General features: G+C 46.9%; 1 protein-coding gene across 1 annotated transcript in view; it reads right to left on the bottom strand.

Annotated features, from left to right (window-relative positions):
- LOC311239312 (very-long-chain enoyl-CoA reductase-like) overlaps positions 1 to 23,535 on the bottom strand; it is a gene marked incomplete at both ends in the record, with an annotated part of 52,850 nt that extends 29,315 nt beyond the window's left edge. Inside the window, one exon of the mRNA XM_084327618.1 lies at positions 23,419 to 23,535. Coding sequence (XP_084183744.1) covers positions 23,419 to 23,535 — 117 coding nt within the window. The remainder of the gene's footprint in view (positions 1 to 23,418) is intronic.
- Positions 23,536 to 24,140: the final 605 nt, after the last annotated feature.

Genomic DNA, 24,140 nt, shown 5'->3' on the forward strand with positions numbered 1-24,140 from the left:
ATCCGGCAAGCGTCATTTAACAGGCCGCTCCATCAAGTGACCACGTCCGACTGTAAACAGTCCGGAACTGACCATGATTTCACTACCACACTACAAAGAGTTAACCCTTTCACTACCGCACTACAAAGTGTTACTGTAACCCTTTCACTACCACACTACAAAGAGTTAACCCTTTCACTACCACACTACAAAGAGTTAACCCTTTCACTACCACACTACAAAGTTTGATTGATTGATTGAAAACTTTATTAACAGATTGCAGAATGGGTACAGTACAGTACAGCTCAATACATACAATTGTTAAGGGGATGCAGACCAGAGAAAGACTTTCGTCTTGTTTACATCAGGGTCCCCCATTTTCAATTCATCGTAACATAACCGTTACTGTAACCCTTTCACTACCAAACTACAGAAGGTTAACCCTTTCACTACCACACTACAGAAGGTTAATCTTTCACCACCACACTACAGACGGTTAACCCTTTCACTACCACACTACAGAAGGTTAACCCTTTCACTACCACACTACAGAAGGTGAATGCTTTCACTACCACACTACAGAAGGTTAACCCTTTTACTACCACACTACAAAAGGTTAACATTTTCATTACCACACTACAGAAGGTTAACCTTTCACTACCACACTACAGAAGGTTAACCCTTTCACTCCCACACTACAGAAGGTTAACCCTTTCACTACCACACTACAAAGGGTTAGTGAAAGGGTTAAACACAGTGGTGCAGTGCTGGTATAACTCGGTATAACGGCGTTATACCTCGGTCACTGAGGCTGAAGTACGCGCAATCGCTTTTTACATGGCATTATCCAACCGGACTCCCGGAGAAGCATGCAGCTGCAGAGCCGCAGAGCCAGCGGCGCTCTCTGGGCAGCGCCGCTGACGGCCGCGCTGTGAGGCAATAGTATCCAGCTGCAGGACGAGAGCAGCCAAAAAAAACTGTGCATGCGCGCGCACGCGCGTGGAGCGTTTGACCTACTGTTAATTTGCCACTGCACTGCACTGGTTAAACAGCCATATAATTCTACTTTACACAAGTGGAAAGGGTCACTAACAAAATAGCCCTACTCATTTGAACAGTTTAGGTAATAAATAAAAACAAAGAGTACATGTTTACCTCAAAGAAAGCCACTCTGCTCATTGTGCTGTTATGTTTGTCAGGTCCTGGTGTCCTAAGAGTCTTGCTTTATGAAGGTCTTAAAAATGACCAGCGCCTCTGGTCAGCCCTCCAGACCCTTCTTGTGTAGAATCACAGTGCAGTGGAAATGCAGCTTTTTGAAGAATGTGCCTCCATCACTTCAAGTCTGGACGGAGCAAAAGATCAGCTGTTTCCCGACCTACAGCCTAACAACGGGGGTTTCCCTTGAGAGCGGCCGAACGGCTCGTTTGTTAGTCATCAGTCAGTCAATTACTGTATTGACCCGAGTCAAAGGTGCACACATTGAGGAAAATACAGCAGAATAGATGCTTCCGCACAGGTCTGTTTTAAACGATACGCTGTCACATGAAACATGTGGTAACGATTGACATTAACTGGACGACGCTCGTAACACATTTATTACCCATCGATCAATGTATTATGCTTGTGACATAACCGCGTCGTAACACATTCATAACGCATCCATCAGGCAGTGGTGCAGAGCGGTGGTTCTCAACCAAATTACATTCCCCCTGGAATCCCTATGGGTCCCTGGACCCCATGTTGAGAACTACAGGATTATAGTTGGCCCCTCCTATTTCTCTGGCCACTGTGTATACCCAGAAAAAATAAATAACGCACATCCTCTGTTTGTTGGTGCTGAGCCAAACTGTAAAAACAGTAATACATAAGCCAAAGCGGGGCTCGCAACTCATTAGTAGTTCCAAGGTGTTTATTTGATAAAAAGGCAGATGCAACGTTTCGACCCTTCCGGTCTTCATGCTTGAAGAAGACCGGAAGGGTCGAAACGTTGCATCTGCCTTTTTGTCAAATAAACACCTTGGAACTACTAATGAGTTGCAAGCCCCGCTTTGTCCACTGTGTATACCCACCTATTATCCTAATTATGGAAACACACAGGAGGGGTCATGATATACCCACCTATCATCCTAATTATCACGGAAACACACAGGAGGGGTCATGATATACCCACCTCCCTTAGCAGCACCACCAGGCGGAGATAATATAATCGGTTGCGTCTGTGCATGAGTCTGTCTGTGACTTTGTCCGCAGCTAATCTCACAAACTGCAGGGTTGATTTGGATGAAACGTTGCACATAGGCTGACAGCAGGCCAAGGACCTGGATTCAGGAATATTTTTCAGATTGGTCATTGGCAGGTCATTTGTTTGAATAACTTTTCAGATAGATATAGTTTTCTGGTGACTTTTTATCTCCACCATGTGGCATCATAATAAAATGGTTGAGTGACTTATTGGAGGTGTCAATGAACACAGTACTACTTTGATTGGTCTAGGTTAACCATGCCCCCATGCTTAATACTGTGTATTATTGTGTAACAGTGTAATATTGTGTTAGTGTAATAGTGTGATAGTGTAATATTGTGATAGTGTAATAGTGTGTTATAGTGTTTATAGTGTTAACAGTTTTACTCGTGTGCTATTTTGTGTCCAACCTATGAGGAGCCAGACACACTGAACAAACTGTCAGGCTATTGCCTGGTGGAGATTAGTGCTATACAGAGCGCACCTTTCTAGTTCAGTTATGTGTTATGAACATAGTATGACAGGTGTCGTATATTGGATTAGTCAGAGGTAGTTAACTAACACTGTTTGCTTAATGGAGAGAAGATGAACAGAATAAAGCTTTCCCCCAAGACTCCTAGCCAGGAGGGAAAATGAGTTTGTTGTCTTTTGTTATCCCATTTTTATTGATGTGGAAAGACCCTGGAGAGAATTTTGGTCAACACAGGGAAACAATGATAATATTGTGCATTACATTGTTATCCATTACAAAAACCTGGTCCAGTGCATTGACCTTACATTAATCTAGTCAACTAACAGTTGTTATACATTCAGAAGCAAGGTTACTCATGTTCTGCACAATCTCTCAAGATGGGATGGAGAATGAATGAATGAATGAAAACTTTATTAACAGATTGCAGAATGGGTACAGTACAGTACAGCTCAATACATACAATTGTTAAGGGGATGCAGACCAGAGAAAGACTTTCGTCTTGTTTACATCAGGGTCCCCCATTTTCAATTCATTGTAACATATATGACATACATGACATACAGATAGACAGTACTGCTACATCTCTACATTTATGACATACCAGATTTGCAATTACAGTACTGTTTGTGATACAAAAAGAGTCCAGAAAGAAAAGAGTATATACATTAGGCGTAGAAACTGTACATTGGATTGGGTAGGTGGGGGTGGGGGGGGACTGTACATTGGAGGTGGTGGGGGGGGGGGGGGGGGTTGGGTAGGAGTGGGGGGGGGGGGGTTGGGTAGGAGTGGGGGGGCGGGGGGGGTTGGGTAGGAGGGGTGGGTGGGGGCTGTACATTGGAGGTGGTTGGGGGGGGGGGGGGGGTTGGGTAGGAGTGGGGGGGGGGGGGGGTTGGGTAGGAGTGGGGGGGGGGGGGGGGGGTTGGGTAGGAGGGGTGGGTGGGGGACACTGTACAAACAACACTGTACATTGGATTATTGACAAGACCATACTTGGTAATTTACTGTACATTGGAGGGGGTTGTGTTCGGACATTTACAGGGGCCAGTTTCGAGTTGCAATCTCCCTTAGGTGTTTTTTGAGAGTGTTTTTGAAAGTGGGTAGTGATTCACATTCCTTTACAGCTTTGGGTAGGGCGTTCCACATTGATGTGGCATAATTGCGAAACGTGTTTAGTCCCTTGTTTGAGCCGAATCTGGGTTTAACATGATTTGTGGAGCTCCCTCTGGTGTTGTGATCGTGGTATTCACTGACCTTTGGGAAGTATTTAGTCATGTACATGGGTACCTTGGTCGTGTAGTGTATCTTGTAGACCAGGCCCATTGCAAGTTGCTGTACTCTGTCGTCTACTCTAAGCCATCCTAGGTTGTCAAAGTGGGCAGGGGTGAGGTGGGTTCTAGGAGTAAGGTCAAGCAGTAGTCTGACCAGTTTGTTTTGAGATGTTTGTAATTTTGTTTTTAGCGCCTTTGAGGTGCTTTGGTACCATGAGGTGCAAGCATAGTCGTAGTACCCTTGAATGAGTGCTCCTGCTAGAGTCTTCAGGGTATTGTTGTTTACCAGTGAAGAGATCCGGTACAAGAAACGAGTTCGTTGGTTGACTTTTTTTATTACATTGGATGCCATTTTGTCACAGGAAAGATTTGCCTCTAGGATGGAACCCAGGTAGGTAATATCTTTTTTCCTTGTGACAATATTGTCACCCACTGTAACTGAGAAGCCGTCGGTCTTGCTGAGTTTGTTATTTGAACCGAAGAGAATGGACTCTGTTTTGCCCATGTGTAATGATAGTTTGTTATCAGCGAGCCATATGCAGATTTTGCTTAGTTCTGAGCTGAGGGTTTTTTCAACCTGTAACTTGTTCTTGTCAGAGACCAGCAGGGCTGAGTCGTCCGCAAACAGGAACAAGTTGCAGTCACAAGCTGACGACATGTCATTTGCATAAATTAGGAACAGTAGCAGTATGGAGGAGGTCCATACTGGTTGTCTGGCCTAACTCCTAATACTTTCAGATGTGGGTTTTATACCAGTTATACACTGTAATCCTTGCCTGGCCAATCAAAGTTACATCCAAAACATTGCCACCTCCTGGTCAAGTCTTCCAAATATGGTCAGGTAGGTATCTTCACCGCAGGGGGTCTGCTGTGGCTGTGGTTTCTTCCCCCAAGGACGGTTCATCAGAGCCATTGCATTATGTAACATTTGACCTAATAAACCATTTCTAGGGTGTATCTTTAGTGGAATGATTTATATATATCCAGAATTAAAACAGTGTATTCATTAACTATAGTTCAATACGAAACATTCTATATGAGATAAAACTGTACCTGTATTTAACAGACTGAAACTTACATTTTATATATAAAGATTGAAAAGAGAAATAGAAAAGGCATGTTCTATTATCTTTATAAACAGTTGAAATTCTAATGACATTCAAATATCCCTTTTTAACTTTAGTTGTTAATCCAATATTGTGTTTCATTCTAATCCAGTATAATATAATTACATTTTCCTTATATATTTTTCAGAGCAAGTCTGTGGTCTCTATCAGACCAGCTGTCTCTGCTGTAATCTGGTCACACTGAGGTGTGACATTTAGTCTCTTTGTATTGGCGCTGATACATTACCATCTCCATTGTCTTTGTTACCCTGAGTATACAGTCCTGAAGACATTCCCACGCTAAGGGTGAAACTGCCCTTAGGCGCTAATATTCATACATTCTTGGTTATAACAACATAAACAATTTATTGACTTGTATCCTAATAATAAACATTCAAAAACCAAAAAAAAAAAAAACACTTTTATTTTGTAATTTGAATTTGTCCATTTTTAATACACATCATCAAATCTTCTTGTTTCTTCTTGTTGGCCCGTCTTTCCCCTAGAAATAAACTAAAAATAATCAAACCTAAAATAAACCAGTTATTTTCCCCCATCTATCTTAGTGGGAAGAAATAAACGTTATATGTTAATAATTCCAACAGTCATCAAAATTCAGTCTCCTTCTTTTATCTCCCAATCATCAATGCATTCATCCTCTATTTATCCAACATTCATCATCATTTTTACCTAATGTCCATTTTTACCTAAATTGTATTTTGAAGACAGCTCAGTCACATTTGCATAATTAATCAATTGGTTTCTCATTTTAACTTTAACATTCTCCATTCGATATTCCACTCATATCCCTCTCACCCTTGTGACCACGACTTGTCAAAGGTCACATCTCACCATTCACAGCTCCACCTGGGCAGAGAATAGCAGAACAACACCTTTAAAAAAATATCTCCCTAACAAACCACTCTCACTACACCGACCACTGTCGTATATATAAAAGAAAAAAATTATCACAATCTGCTCTATCGTCTAGTTCCCTAACCCATGTGTACATGTCACTCATCTTTAGCCCTGCGTTGTGTTTTTTCCTATCAGCCCTCTGTCTGTGCGTCCTATCCAACCTCAAAATAGTCCATCAGTTTCCTTTGTTCAGTTTCCCCGTTCCCCACACCCATACACACCCAAATTGAATTCAACATCTCCCAGAGGACCTTGTTTCATAACTGCTCAGTCTCAGACTGTTCGTGCCCCCCCCCTCCCCCCTTTCCGTGCTAGCCAGCTTCAGCCATAGCATAGCATAGTAGACCTCCTGTCATATTTTGTCCTATGACTGTCCATCCTCGGACTTACAGGTCAACGGCTCTCTCTGTCTAGAGATGTTCCCTAAATCTGCGTACCACATCTTTCCCCATAAATCCAACCTGGCCTCTTTCCCTGGGGTTATGATGAAGGAGGGGTATGTCCACAAACATCCTCTTCCCACAAATCTGGTAATTTCTCACCCTTGGATTGAAAAGAACAGGAAATAACTGAACATTTTCCTATCGTGTTGCAACTAATGTACATATATACTCATCTACTTTGCTCATCCTATTATGACTCCTGCTCATGTGTTTGTTCATGCACTCTCTCCCCGACAGAGCCTGTGAAGAGATAAGGCACAACACAAGTCTCGATTACATAACAACCAACACTTTTTGAGATAATACCCCATTGACAAATATATACAAATGTGTAATGAGCCACTTAGCTGTCAGATTTCTTGCCCTCAACTCCTGCCTCATCGGCGTCACCCTCAGACCATGAAAACAAAATGGAAAGAAAAGAAACAAATTAAAACCAAATATAATATTGCAAACACATACGCCAATCACACATGCAGTAAAGACATGTAGACTAAAACAACTAGCACACCAAACACCACAATTACACATTGATGAAACACCACAAGGACACACATGTACTAACACCTCACACAGACCTGCACACTAGACATATACTTATGCATCTACCAATAAAACTATGACAAACAACATCTACCACTCAAACACAACAAAACAAACAGGTACTTTCAAACATGACACGTATTAGTTAACACTGCCTTTCACACAGGTATCATCAAAACACTATTCCACACACATGTATTAGTTGAAACGTAACACGTATATGTATCAGTAAAATATACCTTCATGCATTTATCAAAACTACCACCACACATAAAACACACATGCATTAGTATCACATAAACCAACAAACATATTAGTGGCTTCCTCCCTTTCTGCTCTCCTCTCAGCTAATTCAGTCTACACTCATTCTTATCAACTACAGTTCTCACTGTAATTCTAACCCTATTCTCAGAAAAAGACTAGAATCTTTCTCTTATTTTAAAATGTATCAATGCCTTCTAGAGCACTGACAGCTTCAAATCATTCCTTCATCAACCAGTCATCATTCAAAAGTAATAATCCAATTGAATGATTATCCTATTGATTATTCTTGCTCACACCTCAACTGTTTCCTGAATTAGCTCAAACTCTCTCATCTTCCGCTGCTCCTATCACTTCCATGTGGCATAGCCCTATGACTTCCTTTGATCCCTATCACCACTGTCTCTAAAACTGCCACCACCTGTTCTGTGTTCCTGCCGTAAAACAGCTACTGTAAACAACATCTGTCTGTCCTGACCCCCCTTGGCGGTTTACCCCCAGACCATCTAATATGACCTTATCAACTCTTGGCATCTGTTAACAGAATTGGCTATGGGGCGACAATAATATGTACAAGAGGCATGGTTTCTATCTTTGGCCTTGCTCTGCTGGCAGCGGTTTATTCATTCACATTGACTCATAACACAGCAGCTCATGTGATCTCCTCTCCGGGAGAGGCATGTGTGGGAAGAAGAAAGAGAAGGAGGGAACCAAGGCTTATATACTCCCAACCTGGCGTAGACAGTAGAAGCTCCGCCTATAGCACCCTCCAGTGGACACAGATATATATGCAGTCATGGGAACAGTAGAGGACAGTTACAGTTAGTTACAACCATACAACCTCTAGATTCAACACTCCCACGTATGGTTGCTTAGCACACTGTATGAACTCTTCAAAACAATTTACAAAGAAAATAACACAGTCTTAGAACATCAAAAAGAGTATGGCAGTCAATATTTACACACCAAACATGACCTCTGCAAATCTCCTCAGTTTCAATTTTGAAGCAGGCTCCGTCATATCGTCTGCTACCATGTCATCTGTTGGACAATAAACCAGTGTCATCCTTTCTTCTCTGATGACAGATCTGATGAAATGGTACTGTCGTGGAAATATATTATCATGTTCTTATATATCTGTGTGGAGATATCATGTTATACAGCTTGAGTTTCAATATGACCAGATTGACTGGTTAATGTGTGTATGTCTCTTTAAGATCACTCTGACATCCTACCAGTCATAACAAAGTTGTTGTTTGCTTCCAGTTACTGAGAAACCATTTTGTTTACCTTCGTCATCATATCTGATATAATATGTTTCGTCTGACAACTGTGTATTTAACATATGTCTGAACAGAACTCTTGGTCAGTTCATGGCCAGACGCTACTGTGTGAACATGTGTCTCTGACTGTGGGTTGAACTTTCATTGTGGCCACGGTGAAATAAACTTTTCTATTATAAATAATGACTCAGAATGATTAATGTAAACGGCTCATCGTTTGTCCTTTAATAATTCCCATTACAGATGGCGACGAGAGATGTTTTTTTTTAACCGATGGGTGTCGAGGTCGGCCGCCAAACGGACTCTGCAGAAAGGGTGAATCCTGGAATTCCGGGGGAGCGCTGTCTCGAGGCTCCTCCGTGCGAGACACCGAGGGGAGAGAACCAGCTGCGCCGTCCGCTTGGCTGTCACCTCCGGCATGAACCTTGGGGACGCGTGATAAGGAACACTCTGTGAGCTGTTGACATTCTGATTTCTGTTTAAAACATTTTTGTTTTTAAATTTATAATTAGAGGTCTAAACTAGAACATGGTGCCGGTCAGAGCTATTTTTTAAATGTATATTACTATGTGCTCTGCAGTGGTTATTTTTTCATTGTATTGGTGTATTACTGTGCTTGGTAGACTGGCGATGGTTTTTTCTATAGTTTCTCAATCTTGGTACGTCCCGAATGTATTAGGCAGGGATTAGGCTCGTGCCTTATAGACGGGGTGCGGGGGCCTACCACGAGTATAATAAAATATGTTGAGTTCAAGTCTGCATCCCGAAGAAGAGGGGTGGGGGTTTTTTGGGCTTCAAAATTATATATAGTTTTGGGGTTTTAAAGGGCCCTTTGGAACGCTGTGAATAGGTGATCCTGCCGTAAAGGGAAAAAGAGTCAGTATGTTCCACAGGGGTTGATTATCTTTAATTATTTTACCTGGTAAGAACTAGGGTATAAGGGTACTTTCTCATGGGGTCATGGACAAGGGAGGCAGTGCTCTGAGGGTTAATTCCATTTTTGTTTGTCTGTACTATAAGGGTTTTTTTCTCACAAGAGGCGGGAACGCGGGACTGTGAGTCGGGAGAATTTACCTATGTTTTTCGGACCTACCGTCATTTGCCATTCAGTCTGTTTTGACCTGTTCAGTACTTGCATGTTTATAGTAGCTGCTAGCAACGGCGATCATCTAATTTCATGTGACCTGCAGAAATCATTATGACCTGTTTGCCGACGAGACTCTTAGAGACGTTGTTTTTTGTTGTCATGACTTAGGGAATCTGCCCTGCTCGTTGGAGCTGAAGTTGAGGTACTATAGAATGTCCTAACTTCAAGCCTGGAGTGGACCCTTTCTACCGTTTTAGTGTGTAACTGTCTATAATGTGTGATAACGGGCAAATGTTTTTTAAGTGTGGCTGAAAAAAAAAAAAAAAAAAAAAAAAAAAGAGATTGGAATAGTGAGATATACAGCCAGCCACTCACATCTTTCCTTTGTCTCTTCTCTCCCACATACACCTATGTATGTACCCCTCTCCTTTGTAGTTTCTCAGGGGGGGTCCTCCATCTCTGTGCCAAACCAATGCCCGCCGGCCCTACTACTGCCCAGTGAGAGGAAGCTGTGCCCGGAGAGGTATATGCCAGCCTGCTCTGGCCTGCAGCTGGACACGACGACGCAGCTATGAGCTACATCAGACACTGCCCAACAGCTGACCACAGCTGGGACAAGCACTGGCCGAATCATTGGTCGAAGATAAAGAACTAAGGGACAGTTCAATCCTAACTGTCCAGGTGGTTGACGTAGGGGAGGCCTCACACACGGAAGGGCATCGAGGTCAGGGTCCAGACAAAGCAGCAAAATGTTATCCTCTACATCAAGAACAGACCATCGGCAACGACGAGGGAACCATCGGACTGGGTCGGCCCGGGGGTGTTTGGTGCGAGGAGAGGGGGGACCTGCCTGAGATTCAACAACTGATTAAGAGGCAAGTCTGACCCACATCACATTACATTATCTCGGAAATATTGAGTAACGATATGAAAGAATGGAGATGTTTGTTTGTAGTTTTGTTTTGTTTTGGCTATCTCCCGGCCTCTGTGAGAATGCAGTCACGTGTATTCTGTTTTCGCTATGAGTTTTGTGAGAATGTTTTTGTCTTCTAGTAATGCACCCAGTGTTATATTTCGTGAGCGCAGTCTATCTTGCAAGGTACTGCCCTGTTTTTTCTTTTGTGATTTTAATTTTTCAGCTTGGTGGTGGGAGAAGTATGGCCTTGACAAAACCAGAGGCTGGACTGTACCCTTGAGTCCTGCAACCACCGTCTGGGCATTTGCAAAGAGACGCTAATGATGGTTGCTGTTATGACAACTTCTCTTTTGCACGTGACACGGGGTCTATGCAGAGGACCTTTTGTTTTTTAGATAATAAAAATAGTTTGTGCTGAGTTTAATGATGATAATATGTTTGTTGTCTTTATGAAATGATAATGATTGTGATTAATAATTATCAAAAGGAGGGAACTGTCGTGGAAATATATTATCATGTTCTTATATATCTGTGTGGAGATATCATGTTATACAGCTTGAGTTTCAATATGACCAGATTGACTGGTTAATGTGTGTATGTCTCTTTAAGATCACTCTGACATCCTACCAGTCATAACAAAGTTGTTGTTTGCTTCCAGTTACTGAGAAACCATTTTGTTTACCTTCGTCATCATATCTGATATAATGTTTCGTCTGACAACTGTGTATTTAACATATGTCTGAACAGAACTCTTGGTCAGTTCATGGCCAGACGCTACTGTGTGAACATGTGTCTCTGACTGTGGGTTGAACTTTCATTGTGGCCACGGTGAAATACACTTTTCTATTATAAATAATGACTCAGAATGATTAATGTAAACGGCTCATCGTTTGTCCTTTAATAATTCCCATTACAGTACTTTATATCCATATGCTTACACCTCTGTCGGCACACAGGGTTTCTCACAATGGCAATGGTACCATGGTTGTCCTCATAAACAACAGTCTTCTTATATACATAGTTATCCATCCCTCCGAGCAGTTGTTCTAGATAAATACACTCATGTATCGTCATGGCCAGAGCCATGTATTTGGCTTCACAAGTTGACAGTGCCACTGTGGGCTGCTTCTTTGTTTTCCATGAAACCAGTGAGCTGTTTGTGTTTAAACTAACACAGTATCCTGTAGTACTCCTTCTATCTGCGATGTCAGCAGCCCAGTCTGCATCACTGTAGGCTTTAAGCCCTAAGCCTTCGCTGCTCTTTCTGAAACAAAGTAGTTTATCTACTGTACCTTTGAGATAACGAAAAACATGTTTTACCGTAATCCAGTGTTCCTCTGTGGGATCAGCAAAATGCTGTGACAACTTACTCACTACAAAACATAGGTCAGGGCGGGTACATGTTGTTAAGTAGATGAGGCTACCCACGGCTTCCCTGTAAATTTTTACATCGGTCAGTTTCTGAGCATCCTCCTGGTAATCAAGTTTCTGATCACATGGTGTTTCCCTTGTTCTACATTCCTGCATGTCAGGATCTTTTCCACATATCTCTTCTGGGATACTGTTACACAATTGGCCGACTGCTCAAAGTCCATGCCTAGGAAATGCTTTAACCTGCCAAGGTCTTTCATTTTGAATCTGGTGGAGAGCATACCTTTCACCTGATCTAGGTTCCTAGTGTTGTCTGCTGCGATGATCAAATCATCCACCCAAATGACGATTATCACTTTTCCTGACTCTTTTGACTCCCTTGAGTAAACACAGGGGTCTACTGGATTCTGTAGGAAGTGATCCTCGATGAGGCATGTGTGAAGCATCTCGTTCCAATTTCGCCCAGACTGTTTCAGGCCGTAAATGGATTTTTCTAGCTTGCACACTAGCTTTCCCCCTTTCTTTTCGTAACCTTCAGGTTGTTCCATATATATCTCCCTATCTATGGGTGCGTGCAGATAGGCTGTCTTCACATCCATCTGATGTAAAATCAGATTGTCCTCAGCTGCTTTCTGAACCACTACTGTTACAAAGGATCAGATTAAACCGAATATATATATTTATTTATTGATATATATTGCATAGTATTTGTATATCGTTTGATATCCCTTGTATATTCCTTGTACATATACACGGAATATCCCTTTAGCCCAGACCATAATATTTCATTCTCCTATTGGACAGCGGTCCACCGGCGCCAGGGACCGGCCTCCGGAGTCAGGTTCAAAGTCACCGTCAAGACGTGTCTGGACATGCCCGGCCTTGCCCAGGGATACGCGACAGAAATGAGATTGGCACTAGTTTGTTCACCGTGCGTATAAATACGGCGCAGGTGAATACAGAAGCCCCTTAGTATGTTACCCAATAAGTTGAAGCCTCACCCACGATACAACGTGCGGTGAAGTATGGCCTGTTTGGCCCCAGAATAGAGCATTGAGACCGCGTGCGAATTAATAACTGAATTGTCAGAGTTTGGCGCTATACCGTCGAGTGCGACATATTTCTATTAAGTCAATAATAGTCTATTTGTGTATAGTGTATCGTGCGGTTAAAGTTCTACAGTGACCAGCATCTCCAACGCTTCCTTGTATTAGCTAGAGTTCTTATCCAGGCTGGGCTGACCACATGGCGCTTTCACCCGAGGAGACCTAGACGAGAACCGTATGGACATGTACACTGGATTAATCTACCCGACGACTACATAGCCCTTTGCGGCTGGAATATATTTGCTTTGGTCCTGTGATTTATGGAGCGGATAATCGCCGACGCCTGCACGTGTTGGATTTACCCCGCGAGGAGTCAAGTCGAGTCGGCGCCTCAGAGAGCCTGAGGCCGACTAGCTTTCTTCACTGTGGAGCTACAGTCTACGGAGAACAGCTGTATTCGTCTGTGGATCAAGAGGCTATTGCACCGGCTCCTGTACCTGGAGTCTCCTTAGTCATCGTTGACCAGACTCTCTATTACCGACAGATCTTCTACCCCTGCTGGCTTACAACCAGGGGGACCCTTCCAGTATCTCCCGCTATATTACTAGTGTACCATAGATATAATTCCCTAAGATTCAGGTCGTATAATTACCTCCTGCGTAACCAGAGAATGGACATTCATTGTTGATTTGCCTACGCACATTCCTTTGCCTTACAAGTGCATTCAAAGAATAATGTAAAGTATACAATGTACCTTTTGCTCCATTAAATACTTGATTATACCTTTGTGTGGAACCGATTTCATTGTGGGAAGTGTTCATCATATTCATATATCGTGTACTGTATGGCCAGTAATTAAAGTACATAAAGCGGTAGTGGTTTAATGATACCATACTTATCAATACAGTCAGGGAATTGTACCCCTCAGTTACAATTGGTCCTTCGAGCCGGAGGGTAACTAGTGTAATATTAATATAGCGGTATTAATATTGACATGGCCTATGATGAACACTCCACAAAACGGTTCTCCTAAAGTAGATCGCCCGCAGCGTAGACGGCAGACACCTCAGTACTTAGAGGATTACGTTGCCAATATACTACCTAGCCTTCTACAGACGGTAAACGCGGAAAAAGTAGATAGTAAAATTATGTCCGACCCTATCGCCCAGGCTACCCCGCCAATAGAGGCCCTAGTGGGTTCTAACGTAACTGACCAAGCTCACGGTAGGGACCAGGAGGGACCTGACACGACTTTACCCCCCGCCAAGACCGAAGAAGTAGTCCCCGGAGAGCTCCAGGATAAAGACAGCTCTCCAGGGATGGAACTCTACCCGCTACAAGAAGAGGAGAGCACCCCGGAGATGGATCTCCAGGACTCGCCACAGGAGAACAGATCTCCAACAAGTACTGCCAGGAGCGGATCACCTCAACCAGCGTCTTCCCCCAGCGAGGCGGACAAGATGCTGGCACAGGCATTCCTCGCCAGCCTAGCAGCCTCAACAGAGCGCGATCGACTCCAAGCACAGACGCTTAGTGAGCGTGAACATTCTTCCATGGAAAGAGAACGCCTTCAAGCGCAGCAACGGAGCGACGAAGATCGTATACGTCTAGAGATTAGACGCCTTCAGGCGGAAGAGAATATGGTAAGAGACCGGGCCGAAGCAGAGCGCGCCGCCGCCGAAGCCCAGCGCGCCGCTGCCGGTGCCCAAAGAGAAGCAGAGCGCGACATCGCTCTCACCAAGCGCGAAGCCGAGCGCGACCGATTACAAGCGCAGATAATGGAGCAGCTGATCGCCAGGGCGACACCCCCTCCCTCCGCACGGGGTTCCAGGGCCTCGTCAAGACAAGGGTCAAGGGCACCCTCCCCTACCCGATCAAGCGACCCTGAGCCCGACCACCAGAGAGAGCCTATACCCCCCTCCGAACTCCTTCCCCGACCGGTCCACGTGAGGACCAGCTACAAGGAAGAAACGGTCTACACCGCGGAGAGGCTAAATAGACGAATACAGGATCTAGAGGACCTGCCAGAGGAAGAAGAAGAGGGAGAGGAGGAGAGTCAAGCCCGACAGCAGCACAGTACTCCACAGGACCAGGAGGTCCAGTACAGCCCAGGCTCTACCCCCGCGGCTCGGCGCTACAGACCCCCGACTCAATTCACGGGTGAGCTTGACGCACGACCAGCCCCGAGGAATAGCACCTGGATACGCGGGCCATGGTACCCAGCAGGTACCAGCCCACCCAGAGGCGTAAGAGGAGACTCGCCTAGGAGGCCTCTCTTCCAACGCTCACCGATGTGCCAGCCATCCATGGCATCATACATTGGCACACCGACGTTTCCGGACTTCACCCACGAGAACAGAGCACAGTACACGGAGCTACGAATGTGCTTAGAGACAATGATGTCCGATGTAGCTGACGAACCGTACAAGTATGCTATCCTACTGAAGCACCTCAAGGTGCCCCGAGCGCACAATATAGCGCTGGCCTATGCCACCTCTACTACCCCATACACAGCGGCTCTAGCAGCACTCGACCAAAGATATGGACGCATATGGGACTACGTAATACAAGAGATAAGGCATATTGACCGCCTACCCCCAGCCACAGACAATCGCTCACTAGATGACCTGTCTATCAAGGTACAATCCCTGGTAGGGATGCTGGGGGCGCAAAGAGAAAAGGGTATGCACGAACTGTACGCGAACTCTAATGTCGAGAGGATTTTAGAGAAGCTTCCGCCCGCCCGACAAGAGCGCTTCAGGCGGCAAAGAGACCACCGTGATCCTAACGGTCCCGAGCCATCCCTCCTAGACCTAGCCGACTTCCTGGCGAGAGAAGTCAACAGCCTACGGTTGGATACGTTCATGCGGAGCACCCCAAGCTCCAGAGAGGGACCTAGGAGAGCAAACGATGGCCGAAGATTGGTGACCGTCATGCACCAATCAGAATCAGTACCGAGCAGCAAGAACCACAGTACCCCCTCGATGAAAGAGAAGTGGAAGATGGTGTGCCCGTACTGCGAAAAGGAACACTGGTTGTCACAATGTGACACGTTCAAGAAGATGACCGCCGACGAGGTGAGTCAATGGATAAAGTCCAACCGACGCTGTTACCGATGTGCGCGCAGTCACATGGCAGCCGATTGCCGCTTAAAGAAGAGGTGTAGTCGGTGTGACGGAGCCCACCTAGATGTCCTACACGACAGTAACAGAAGAAAGCCTGCACCCTCAAGCAGCACAAAGGCAAGTGTTATGTACATTGACCCCGCCAGCAGCGGGGGCGCCCGGGTGCTCTTAAAGGTGGTCCGCGTAACACTGAGTTACCAAGACAAGGTCATGGACACTTACGCCGTCCTTGACGACGGGTCAGAGAAGACCCTTCTCCTCGCGTCCGCTGCGGCCCAGCTGGGGCTGCGGGGGAGCGAAAACCAGATGACGATTCGGACAATAAGAAGAGATCTAAAGACGATAAAGGGCGAGAATGTCTCCTTCACTATCGCAGCAAGCGGGCAGCCAGAGAGACGGTATAGGATTACTAATGCTTTCACCAGCCAAGAAATAGGCCTGTCGCAGTACACCTACCCCATCGCCAAGCTGATGGATAAATATGTGCACCTGCGTCAACTACCTATCCCGCTCATAGACGGTGCCACCCCGACCCTGCTGATAGGCTCCGACCATGCAGACCTCATAGTCCCGATAGACCGGGTCCACACAGGGCCCAGAGGCTGTCCTGCAGCAGTCGAGACCCGCCTAGGATGGACATTACAAGGCCCCCTCGCTAAGTCTCTTAACCGAACAGCAGCCACTAGCTGCCTCCACTCCAGAGTGACAGAAGAAGACACCACCCTCCTACAGCATGTCGAGAGGCTATGGACACTAGAGACAATGCCCTTTAAGAACGAAAAGAAAGACATTCGTTCCAAGGAAGACATTTACGCTATAGCCCTCCTCGAGCAAGGGACAAAGAGAGTCAAAGTCAACGGAGTGATGAGATACGCAACTCCACTCCTGAGGCGAGAGGGTATGCCTACCTTCCACGCCCCAAAAGAAGCGACGGAGCGGTATCTATTGAACACAGAGCGGCGCCTAGCCAGAGACCCCGCTCAAGAGACTGTGTACCGCGCTGAGATTAACAAGCGAACCACAGCGGGACACATAAAGAAAATTGACTGGCGACGTCGTGCGCTGCTCCGCGCCTCCCTGATCAAAGACGGCTTTGATCTCCGGCAGCGGGCCAGCAGCGACCCCCCAGTATTGCGCAGCCTCCCCCCAGAGGACAAGCCCCTGCTGCGGTTGCTATGGAGAGAGAGGATCGGGGATGAGCAACCAGCCATCTATCAATGGGAAGTCCTCCCTTTCGGAACCACATGCAGCCCATGCTGTGCTACGTTTGCACTGCAAAAACACGTCGCAGAGGACCCAGCAGCTGATGAAGAGGTCCGACAAAGTGTAGGAAATAGTTTCTACATGGACAACTGTCTGCAAAGCGTCTCGACGCCAGAAGAAGCCGAGGCCCTTCTACTCAAGCTCCGCGCCTCCCTGATCAAAGGCGGCTTTGATCTCAGGCAGTGGGCCAGCAGCGACCCGCAAGTATTGCGCAGCCTCTCCCCCGAGGACAAGGCAGCAAGCAGCGAGACCTGGATGGCGACCATCCCAGGAGAAGCCCAAGAAATGACATTAGGACTAGTCTGGCGCTTCAAAACAGACTCGCTCCATTATAAACACACACCCCTGACCAAGGAGCAGGGAAGGTCGACTGCACTACCGACCACCAGACGGAGTGTATACAGAACACTCGCCAGACAATATGACCCGTTGGGATGTATTCTACCTTACACCACCAGGGCAAAGATGATTGTAAGAGCGTTATGGGACAAGGACCAGGGCTGGGACGACCCCATACCCGAACACCTTGCATCCACATGGAGAGAGTGGGAGACGGAACTCAGCTCACTCCCAGGTGTCAACATACGCCGCAGCTACTTCCCACCCACAGTGAGGCCGGAGACGTGCCAGATGGACCTGCACGTCTTCAGCGACGCCTCCGAAGTAGCCTACGGTTCGGTGGCCTACTTGCGTGCCCGAGAGGAGGGAGGAGAAATACATACTGCTTTCATCCTGGCTCGCTCAAGAATAGCCCCACGAAAGCAACAATCTATCCCGCGTCTAGAGATCTGCGCAGCCCTAGCAGGAGCGCAACTCGCCACGTTAATCCAACGTGAACTCACCATTCCGGTGCAAAGAACAATCTTGTGGTCAGACTCCACGACAGTACTCACATGGATCCGGTCTGATTCGTGCAGATACAAGGTCTTCGTGGGAGTCAGAGTCACAGAGATTCAAGATTTAACAGAAGTAGCAAGCTGGAGGTATGTGGACACAAAACACAACCCAGCTGACGTCATCACCCGGGGAATGTCCCTGGATGACCTCACCCGTCACAACCTATACAGTGACGGGCCAGAGTTCCTCAAGCTCCCGGAAGAAGAGTGGCCTACACCCACCCCACGGGAAGCAAGTAAAGAGGAGGCAGAAAACAAGAAATCTATGTTCTGTGGATTGAACACACTCGTCTCCACAGACCCCGACATAGACGATTGCCTCACCCTAGAGAGTGCGCAGCTAAAGACATTCCTGTGGCACCACCCAGAGGTTCAGCTCACTACTGACATTACTGCAGCTGACTACGAAGAAGCAGAACTTCTTCTACTACAACGAGCCCAGAGAGACTCGTTCCCGATGAGCTAGACTGTCTACAGGGAGCAAAGCCCGTCCCATCAGACAGCAGACTGCTCCACCTAGCCCCCGAGAGCGACGCCCATGGTCTCATCAGAGTGGGTGGTCGTCTGCGGAGAGCTCCAGACTTACCGGATGACGTCAAGTACCCGATAGTCTTAAACAGCCGACACAAGGTCACAGAGCTGATCATAAAGAAATACGACGAGGATGTGCATCACGCCGGGGCAGAGAGAGTCTTCGCGGAGATCAGACGTCGTTATTGGATACTGCAAGGGAGAGAAGCAGTGCGGCGCTTCCAGCGAACCTGTCTAGACTGTCGTAAGTGGCGAGCGCAGCCCAGTATACCCCGGATGGCTGACCTACCTCCCTGTCGCCTCCGACTCGGCGACAAGCCTTTTCACTCCACCGGTATGGACTGTTTCGGCCCGCTGTATATAAAGAAAGGAAGAGGAACCGAGAAGCGGTGGGGTATTGTATTCAAATGCATGACCACCCGAGCGATGCATATAGAACTCCTTCCAACCATGAGCACAGACTCATTCCTTATGGCCTTCCGAAGATTCACATCGCGGAAAGGCAAACCGTCTATATTATTGTCTGATCACGGGACAAACTTCAAAGGCGGAGAAAGAGAGCTGAGAGAGAGCTTCCAAGCTATGGGCCCAGAACTTAAGACCCACCTCGCTCCATCCCAGATTGACTTCCAGTTTAATCCCCCGAACGCACCTCACTTCGGTGGAACTTGGGAACGAGAAGTACGTTCAATAAAGACAGCCCTGTACGCCGTGCTTGGGGCCCAGACCGTGGCGGAAGAAGTCCTAATGACAGTTCTCACGGAGATCGAGGGAGTATTGAACTCAAAGCCCCTCGGTTACGTCTCAAGTGATGTAGCAGATGTCGACCCAGTCACCCCCAACACACTCTTGATGGAGCGGCTGGACCCCGCGCTACCACAGACAATGTACAGGCCTGAAAAAGCGAACGGCCGAAGAATGTGGAGGTACAGTCAAGTATTGGCTGACAAGTTTTGGAACAGCTTCCTACTCCACTATCTACCGTCTCTACAGACCCGCCAGAAATGGGTGAAAGAGAGAGACAATTTGACAGAAGGAACAGTCGTCATGATTATCGACCAGTCACTACCCCGAGCTATGTGGCCGGCTGGCCGCGTAAGCAAAGTGATCACCGGTGCCGACGGAAAGGTCAGAGCAGCCGAAGTGCTCGTCCAAGGGCGGATCTACACCCGACCCGTGGCGAGGCTAATAGAACTGCCAAGGCTCCCCGATACTATCGATGACGACCATGACCCCATGACTTTGTGAACTGACCGACCCCTCACAACAGACATTGAGTAGTGGACAGTGCGGTTAATCTGTCTCTGCTTAGCTAATTAGGTGGGACTAATTAGGGGGCGGCTGTTACAAAGGATCAGATTAAACCAAATATATATATTTATTTATTGATATATATTGCATAGTATTTGTATATCGTTTGATATCCCTTGTATATTCCTTGTACATATACACGGAATATCCCTTTAGCCCAGACCATAATATTTCATTCTCCTATTGGACAGCGGTCCACCGGCACCAGGGACCGGCCTCCGGAGTCAGGTTCAAAGTCACCGTCAAGACGTGTCTGGACATGCCCGGCCTTGCCCAGGGATACGCGACAGAAATGAGATTGGCACTAGTTTGTTCACCGTGCGTATAAATACGGCGCAGGTGAATACAGAAGCCCCTTAGTATGTTACCCAATAAGTTGAAGCCTCACCCACGATACAACGTGCGGTGAAGTATGGCCTGTTTGGCCCCAGAATAGAGCATTGAGACAGCGTGCGAATTAATAACTGAATTGTCAGAGTTTGGCGCTATACCGTCGAGTGCGACATATTTCTATTAAGTCAATAATAGTCTATTTGTGTATAGTGTATCGTGCGGTTAAAGTTCTACAGTGACCAGCATCTCCAACGCTTCCTCGTATTAGCTAGAGTTCTTATCCAGGCTGGGCTGACCACATGGCGCTTTCACCCGAGGAGACCTAGACGAGAACCGTATGGACATGTACACTGGATTAATCTACCCGACGACTACATAGCCCTTTGCGGCTGGAATATATTTGCTTTGGTCCTGTGATTTATGGAGCGGATAATCGCCGACGCCTGCACGTGTTGGATTTACCCCGCAAGGAGTCAAGTCGAGTCGGCGCCTCAGAGAGCCTGAGGCCGACTAGCTTTCTTCACTGTGGAGCTACAGTCTACGGAGAACAGCTGTATTCGTCTGTGGATCAAGAGGCTATTGCACCGGCTCCTGTACCTGGAGTCTCCTTAGTCATCGTTGACCAGACTCTCTATTACCGACAGATCTTCTACCCCTGCTGGCTTACAACCAGGGGGACCCTTCCAGTATCTCCCGCTATATTACTAGTGTACCATAGATATAATTCCCTAAGATTCAGGTCGTATAATTACCTCCTGCGTAACCAGAGAATGGACATTCATTGTTGATTTGCCTACGCACATTCCTTTGCCTTACAAGTGCATTCAAAGAATAATGTAAAGTATACAATGTACCTTTTGCTCCATTAAATACTTGATTATACCTTTGTGTGGAACCGATTTCATTGTGGGAAGTGTTCATCATATTCATATATCGTGTACTGTATGGCCAGTAATTAAAGTACATAAAGCGGTAGTGGTTTAATGATACCATACTTATCAATACAGTCAGGGAATTGTACCCCTCAGTTACAACTACCCTTACACTGGTCAGGTTGGCGGTGGGGGAAAATGTTTCACCATAGTCTATCCCCTCCCTCTGACTGAAACCCTTAGCTACAAATCTCGTTTTGTACTTTTCGTGGCCTTCGATCCCTTCCTTGATTGAGTACACCCATTTCCCTCCCACTGTCTGTCTTCCCTCTGGCAATTTTGTGAGGGTAAAGGTGTGGTTGTCCTCTAAGGACCTCATCTCCTCGTCCATCGCTCTCTCCCACTTACTCAACTCTGGGGACACTATGGCTTCCTTAAAAGACTGAGGCACGCCACACACCACTCTGTAGCAGTAATCAATATTGGCGAGTGTACTGTCATCCTCGTCACTTCCTCTCCGGGCATAATCTATCAGATATTTCGGGGGTGCTGCTTGGGGCACTTGACGTCACCCTCGGGTGCTCCTCGTCATTGCCCTCTGGGGGTGGCTGGCTGTCTGCTTACACGCCTGTGCTCAGTACGCTAGGCTGTGGTGTCTCTGTCCCTCCATACCTTACCCCGGAGTCCAGCCATGGCTCCTCTGTCTGTGTCTCGATTTCGCACGTTGTCTTGGTGACAAATTTCACTAGTCTGTGCTTTTGCACCTTCCCTTTACCGGGATAGTAGACTAGGAGTGCTGGGCTCCCTCTGTCTTGTCCTACAAAGAGCCCTTTTTCACATCTGGACTCAAGCTTGCCTCTGTCCTGCTGGTAAGCATAGCACACTGATCCGAATTTGTGCATTCTGGCTAGATTACATCTTTTCCCAGTCATTGCTGTATATGGGGTGGTGCCTGTGTGTTTATTAAAACACCTGTTTCTGGTGTAAGCGGCTTCTTGTACCGCATAATGCCACAGGCTCTTCGGTATGTTACTATCGTCTAGCTTACACCTGGCCATTTCAAAAAGGGTGCGCCATTCCCTCTCTGCTACCCCGTTCTGATGTGGGGAGTAGGGACATGCCGTCTTGTGTCTGATCCTGTTCTTTCTCAGCAGTGATTGGAACTCTCTGTTTGTAAACTCAGTCCCGTTGTCTGACCTCAAACATTTTACGTCCCCATAGGGGGCTACATCGGCAAGGAACTTTTCCGTGGCTTGGAGTGCATCACTCTTTGCTTTAAGGAAATAGACGAACACTACGCCTGTACCCACATCTGTAAAGGACTGTACATAGTTAAAGCCACCTATGGACTCGTTCCTTACTGGACCGGCTAGGTCGGTGTTAACTAGCTCCAGTGGTCTCTTTACCTTCTCCGTGGGGTCCCTGTTCCTTGTTTGAGTAAACTTCCCCCTTATGCAAACTTCACATTCTTTGTCAGGTCTATGCTTTTCACCTTTAATGTGCATACCGTCTGTCACTGCTTGCAGCTTTAGTAAATCCTCGTGATTACAATGACCCATAATTTCATGCCACGTCTGGATGTCATGACTGACAGTTACATTACATTTGTCATTATTATTGCACTCCGTTTGTAGGTAATACATTCTCCCATATACGTTGATGTTAAACCGCGTACCATCTCGTTCTACAAGAACATCTTTACCTTCACTGAAGAACACTTCGGCGCCGTTAGCAGTAGCAGATTTGACTGAGAATAGTTCTTGTGGGAACGAGGGTATATATAGAGCGTCCTTTAACGTCACTGTACACCGGCGTCCCTTACTGTCTATAAGGCGTACCTGTGCGTCTCCTCTCCCTTGCGCCAACCCGTAGGTGCGCTTCCCGTCTGCCAGCTCCATGCTGTGTCCCTCCGGCTCGAAGGATTTATCGAAGTTCTTGAAACTGTTCCTGTCGTTGATGATGTGGGACGACGCACCTGTGTCCACGATCAGTCCCCTCCTCGGGAACTGCCGGTGCTGCGTTGGCCGGGTGACGCCCGTAGTCCGCGCCCCGAAAACAAAGTCCTCTCGTCCTGCCGCTCTCCGGGCGTCATCTCGACTCGTCTCACGATCTCCGTCGCCGCCATCTTGTCTGTAGTCGCCATCTCATCCACAGTCGCCATCTTGGCCGCGGCCGCAATCTCGTCCAACGCCGCCATCTTGTCCGTAGACTCGACCTCGTCCGTCGCCGCCATCTTGTCCATGGGCGCCACCTTGTCTATGGCCGACATCTTGCCCATGTGCGTATCGGGTGCTCTGGTCTTGTTTCTTTCGGCACTCTTTGTCTGTGTGCCCCGATGATCTGCAGAAGTTGCACCAGACCGCCTTGTTGCAGTTATCTCTCCGATGCCCATTCTCTCCGCATCGCCAACACGTCAGCTCCGTCGTGGGCCTGGCCTTCTCCCTCGGTGTCGCTCGGGCTTTCAGTGCTATCCCCCCCGCTTCCGCGGTGTCTGGGTGGATATCCTCTGAGGCCTCAAAGTTCCGCAGCTTGGCTTTGAACTGCCCCAATGTCATGTCCGTTGAACCGTGGGTAACCAGTAGCGCGAACGGCCTGTACAACTCCGGTAGTCCTCTCATCACCATCGCCATCATTAGCCCCTCACCTGGTGCCTCTCCTGCACTCTTGAGCGCCGTCATGATCTGCTCAGCTCGGATGATGTATTCTGTCATCGTCTCTGTGTGCCCCTTCTTCAGAGCCGTTAATGTTACGTAGAGCAGGGCTCCAGACTAACTTTTTTCACCACCGTCCCAAAACCGTCCCGAAATACAATTTTAACCGTCCCAAAGTGAATGTAACCGTCCCAAAAATCAAATGTAGTTTCTTTACTTTCAC

Source organism: Notolepis coatsorum, assembly GCF_963971535.1.
Source record: "Notolepis coatsorum genome assembly, chromosome: 13".
NCBI classification, from domain to species: domain Eukaryota; kingdom Metazoa; phylum Chordata; class Actinopteri; order Aulopiformes; family Paralepididae; genus Notolepis; species Notolepis coatsorum.